General features: G+C 41.0%; 2 protein-coding genes across 2 annotated transcripts in view; one reads left to right on the top strand and one right to left on the bottom strand.

Moving 5' to 3' along the window:
- Positions 1 to 3: 3 nt before the first annotated feature.
- LOC107692545 (keratin-associated protein 6-2-like) overlaps positions 4 to 5,813 on the bottom strand; it is a 17,666-nt gene continuing 11,856 nt past the window's right edge. Inside the window, exons 3-8 of the mRNA XM_016491626.1 lie at positions 1,313 to 1,516; positions 1,067 to 1,162; positions 947 to 1,024; positions 700 to 872; positions 420 to 549; positions 4 to 251 (exon numbers count right to left, since the gene is read on the bottom strand). Coding sequence (XP_016347112.1) covers positions 157 to 251; positions 420 to 549; positions 700 to 872; positions 947 to 1,024; positions 1,067 to 1,162; positions 1,313 to 1,516 — 776 coding nt within the window. The 3' untranslated portion in view covers positions 4 to 156. The remainder of the gene's footprint in view (positions 252 to 419; positions 550 to 699; positions 873 to 946; positions 1,025 to 1,066; positions 1,163 to 1,312; positions 1,517 to 5,813) is intronic.
- The window catches only part of LOC107692543 (zinc-binding protein A33-like), an 11,096-nt gene continuing 8,315 nt past the window's right edge, over positions 3,033 to 5,813 (top strand). The window contains exon 1 of the mRNA XM_016491622.1: positions 3,033 to 3,587. Coding sequence (XP_016347108.1) covers positions 3,141 to 3,587 — 447 coding nt within the window. The 5' untranslated portion in view covers positions 3,033 to 3,140. The remainder of the gene's footprint in view (positions 3,588 to 5,813) is intronic.

Here is a 5,813-nt window from a genome sequence, read left to right as displayed (position 1 = left end):
TCCATCAAGCAATTCTTTTTATTTGAGGAGGTGGGGGTGGGAGAGGGACAAAATCTTTCTAAACTGTTTGAGCAAACAGGGAAAACATGCCATATGAATAAAGTACTGAATTGAAAAGATCTCCAGTAAGTGGTATGCAAAATTCCCATGACCATTTCAATGACCACATCCCTGACCATTCCCTTGACCACTTCCCTGACCATGACCACTTCCCTGGCCGCTTCCCTGACCATGACCATTTCCCTGGCCGCTTCCCTGGCCATAACCGCTTTCCTGACCATGACCATTTCCCTGGCCGCTTCCCTGGCCATAACCACTTCCCTGGCCATAACCGCTTCCCTGACCATGGCCTCTTCCCTGACCATGGCTGCTTCCCTGACCATAACCGCTTCCCTGGCCATAACCGCTTCCCTGACCATTTCCCTGGCCATAACCACTTCCCTGGCCATAACCGCTTCCCTGACCATGGCCTCTTCCCTGACCATGGCTGCTTCCCTGACCATAACCGCTTCCCTGGCCATAACTGCTTCCCTGACCATAACCGCTTCCCTAACCATGGCCGCTTCCCTGACCGTTTCCCTGGCCATAACCGCTTCCCTGACCATGGCCTCTTCCCTGACCATAACCGCTTCCCTGACCATGGCTGCTTCCCTGACCATAACCGCTTCCCTAACCATGGCCGCTTCCCTGACCGTTTCCCTGGCCATAACCACTTCCCTGACCATGGCCTCTTCCCTGACCATAACCGCTTCCCTGACTATGGCTGCTTCCCTGACCCTGGCCGCTTGCCTGACCGCTTGCCTGGCACTGGCCGCTTCCCTGGCCATAACCACTTCCCTGACCATGGCCGCTTCCCTGACCACTTCCCTGGCCATAACCACTGACCATGGCCCCTTCCCTGACTGCTTCCCTGACCCATAACCGCTTCCCTGACCGCTCCCCTAACCATGGCCGCTTCCCTGGCCATAACCGCTTCCCTGACCGCTTCCCTGACCATGACCACTTCCCTGGCCATAACCGCTTCCCTGACCATGGCCGCTTCCCCGACCGCTTCCCTGACCATGACCACTTCCCTGGCCATAACCGCTTCCCTGACCATGGCCGCTTCCCCGACCGCTTCCCTGACCATGACCACTTCCCTGGCCATAACCACTTCCCTGACCATGGCCGCTTCCCTGACAATGACCACTTTCCTGGTCGCTTCCCTGACCATAACCGCTTCCCTGACCATGACCACTTCCCTGGTCGCTTCCCTGACCATAACCGCTTCCCTGACCATGGCCTCTTCCCTGACCACTTCCCTAACCATAACCGCTTCCCTGACCATGGCCGCTTCCCTGACCCTGGCCGCTTCCCCGGCAACTTGCCCGACCTCTTCCCTGACCACGTGGTTCACTGCATGCAAAGTCACCGGTGGTTGGGCAACACTTCTGTGTGGCAGGACACTGGCCATCATGGAAACAGCTTTCAGCACATAGTGGAATCATCTCCGGTATGGGACATTGACCCGGCTTCACTGCGTGGACACATAGTCAGCTTTAGTTTGTGCATATAGACAGTATGCCACTTCAATATACAGCACGAAACACTCAAAGCATGAATAGCAAGTTTTACCTACAGAGTGAATTATATTATAAGTATTATTCCTCTTTATTTTGTAAAGCCATCCTATGCTTAAAACTATCCAAAGGGATGAATTCAAACCTACTTTAGACGAGAACAACAAAAGGCAAAGTCTCTGCTTAAAACTTGCATTGAATTCAATGCGTTACTCGTGTGTGTGCGCGGTTTTTTTTTTTTGACCCTTCTTCTTCTTCTTCTTTTTTTTCAATTAACCAGAACAAAATATACAACAGTAGCCTAATTCAGTAATCAACGACTGTATATTCTTGGAAAATATTGCAAGTATTGTTTGCTTTTTATTAACAATGTTCTCCAAACTGGTGCAGGAGTCTTTAAGTCTCCTGAAGAAAATGGATGAAATTTGGCTTGGACCCTGACTTTCTTCTAATGTATGTGAAATTTTCCCAAAATAATGAAAATGTACAAGAAAATTAAAGTTATTATTATTACTTTCATTGGAATTATACATACATATCAAAATTATTTAACTTGAATGTAATATTTGTTTTCTTTCTAATTACATTTTCCATATCCACCCAAAAAAAAAAAAAACTTGTGTAGACACAATTACAAAATAGATGGATAATATAGACTCCGTTTCCATTGAGCAAACAAATCACAGGAATATTAATCCCAATATCCACTACTGTTCAAACATTTGGTATCTGTAACCGTAATCATCAAAGAATCCTGAAAAAAAACTGTTTTCAACATTGATAACAGTAATAAATGTTTCTTGAGCAGCAAATCAGTAAATTAGAATGATTTCTGAAGGATCTTGTGAGACTGAAGACTGGAGTAATGGCTGATGATAATAAGTTTATTTTAAAATACATTACAATAGAAAAGTGTTATTTGAAATTGTAATAATATTTTCACAGTATTACTGTGTTTTTACTGTATTTTTGATCAAATAAATTTGGCCTAATTATACCAAAATATAAAAGCCACAAGAACTATTTCAGTAAATGAATAAAAATAATATATAGGGAGTTTACTGTGTTGACCATTACAGTAACTAAGACACAGTAACTTAGTGAGGACAACGGTATGGCTGAGCTGCACCTGCTTATATTATATGCACATGTGATCATCCAACCACCTGTTGATTCCCTGCATATCAGACAGAAGGTCAGATCTGACTTTGGTAATATGATCTACCATTTGTTTTATTCTAAATGAACAAGTACTGTTGGTAGAAATCAGTCAGACTGTAATTTAAATGTGTTTGAGGGCAGTGATATGACTTATAGAGGGAAGTTAATCTGTGCAGGGAGTCATATGGCTCTCTTTATTTAGCACACTAGGACAAACGTGTGTTAGTCAAGTAAGGGCAGAGGAAGATCTCCCAAACACACTCCTGCCCCTGCACATGTGGTAGACATGTGTTGTCATTTGTCTCTGCAGCTGCTGGGACAACACCTCATATCTAAACCCCCGTGCCAGTGAGTATTTGGGACATTAAGCAGACACAAGCAGCATTTTGTCAGCCGACGTATTTCAAACAAGTAGTTGTGATGGTTTCTCGGCTGTCGAAACAGATCCAGTGTTCGGTGTGTGTGGGGGACTTCACAGATCCAGTGAGCCTGCTGTGTGACCACACGTTCTGCCGACAGTGTATTAGCAATCATTCCCAAAGCTGCCACCTGAAACTGTGTCCAGAATGCAGGCGACCCTATACCATGTGGGACCTCCGGTCCAACCGAGTGCTGCGGAATATGGTGACTGCCGTGAGGGAACACTTGAGCGAGCAGCAGGCCCTCAGGGACGTGAATGTAGCGGCTTGTGGAGCAGGAGCGAGAGTGTTTGAGGAACCAGAGAAGCTGGTGTGTTCAGATCATCAGGAGAGACTCAAGCTGTTTTGTGAGACGGATCAGAAACTGGTGTGTCTGATCTGTAGGGACGGTGAGAGACATCAGGGACACACATTCAAACCTGTGGAGGAGGCAGCGGAGCCCAGAAAGGTCAGTGAGGACTGACAAACTGTAGATACCTTTATAAGCCTTATGTTTTGAGTTTGACGCTGCTCAAATTTCAGGTCATATCCAGGTCAGCCATACGAAAGCAGAAGTTCATTTGGTTTCTATTTTGTATCTAATTCCTCATACTGACTGAGGTTCTGTTTGTGGTCTCAGAGACGCCAGGGTCATTTTACTGTCATTTCTGTTCAACATTGAAGCATACTTCAAGCTTCTTCGTTACTTTTGACAATCGGCTGGAATATGCAGCTTTTGCAGATTTTAGCTTAATTCCAATTTGCGGTCTGGATAAGTCGACAATAGTTAAGAAAGTCAGAGCCACTGACTGTACAGATTTGAGATGAATGATTTCACAGAAAATCACAGTGTATGATGGGCACCGACATGATTGATATTTTTAGATGATTTTAAACACATTTTGTTTTCATTTTCATTTGTTTTCATGATTCTGCGTGTTTCTGTGTGAGTTTATGTTCAGACTTGAAAGTCTGAAGTTCCTCAGTCAATTAGTGTATGATGCCAAGTTTTTCATCTTAAACCATTTACAAAGTTGCCAAGTATGATGCCTAGGGGTTTTAAAATCTGTACAAATAAGTGCTCAGTTGAAGTCAACTGTTCAGTTATGAAGTGTATTCCAGGCTTAATTAGAAGAACTGGTCATAAACTAAACTGAACTTGGTAACATTTTTCAAACATACTTAATACGTTACATTACTTATGTTTCAGAGATTTTAAATATGAAGCTTTAATAATGCAATGGATCTTCATATAAGATCCTGCCTGTTGTCTATTTTAACTGTATTTTTATGTAAATAAATTTGACTTAAGTCCATTATTATTATTATTATTATATTATTATATTATTGTATTGTTGGATATCAGTCACATTTTTGAAACGTACATTACTGTGGTAAAATACAGAAGGATATGGTTTATATTTGGGTATATTTAGGTATTTGGTTATATTGTACTGGGTTTTAAATTGTCAGAATCTAAAACCCTAGAAGTAGTTGAAAGAATGTAAATGGAAAGTAAGAGGTTAATTTCAAAAGTATTCAAAAGTTTCATTATTTTTACATGTACAACATTGGGACACTAGGATTTCAAGCATAAGTCAGTCAAAAAAAAAACCTGAGGAACAAATATAAATGTAGCAGCTTCTGGAGCAGGCGCGAGAGAGTGTTTGAGGAATTTACAGGAATCGTTCACCCAAAAAAGAAAATTTTCTGAAAATGTACTCATCCTCAAGTTGTTCCAAACCTGTATGAGTTTCTTTCCTCTGCTGAACATAAAAGAAGATGTTTTGAAGAATGTTAGCAGTGGTGGACGAAGTACACAAATCAAGTACTTGAGTAAAAGTACAGATACGTATAATATAATATTACTCCAGTAAAAGTACTCCTTTTTCAATTTTACTCGAGTGAAAGTACAAAAGTACTCGATTTTTTATGTACTTAAGTAAAAAAGTACTGATAGATAGATTTATTTTGCAGTTTTATATAGGCTACTTAATTTAATTTTATATTAGCACATATTTTTTATAATCCTACTGCTCAAAATACCTGGGATTTTTCCAAAATAACCACTATATGGAGTCAAGATGTATTTTTGTTGTTGATGTGGACTACGTTGATGAGAGTGATGTAGTAATGTTCACTGTGAAGCTTACACTGTGAAGTACCTGAGAGAAAACAGATTTGACCATCTGATTTTCACCAGTAAGAAAAAAGTGTTTTAAAGCTTGTTGTTTTGCAGAACATCACAGTTATATATGACATGAGAATAAGGCCTGAAGTTAGGAAGAACATTTGAAGGAAAATATATTTTCACAATGATTTTTTTTTCTTCTCAAACCTTGTCTGTGGTGTAAAAACACCCCTGGCCCCCATAGGGCATCACTTCCCACTTTGATAATTACTGTAGTTACCATGTTCTGAACATCACATCCTTTCTTTTTCCCTCAGATGTAATCTATCTAGGTGGTTGAATAAAAATATTTGGACTTTATTTATTTTTTTAAATACCTCAATTTAGCACCAGCAAGCTTGTTAGCTAGACAGGTAGCATCAGCTAACAATATTTACTTATTTTCAGTATGGTTATGATGAATAAACATTCATATCTGTCTACTCCGCTAGTTAATCCAAACAATATAAAAATGTATACTATTGATAAACAATATAAAAACAGACGTCACATAGGGCTAAATGC

This window comes from Sinocyclocheilus anshuiensis, unplaced genomic scaffold (genome assembly GCF_001515605.1).
Source record: "Sinocyclocheilus anshuiensis isolate Anshui unplaced genomic scaffold, SAMN03320099.WGS_v1.1 scaffold831, whole genome shotgun sequence".
NCBI lineage: Eukaryota > Metazoa > Chordata > Actinopteri > Cypriniformes > Cyprinidae > Sinocyclocheilus > Sinocyclocheilus anshuiensis.
This window is presented reverse-complemented; position numbering and strand designations above follow the sequence as displayed.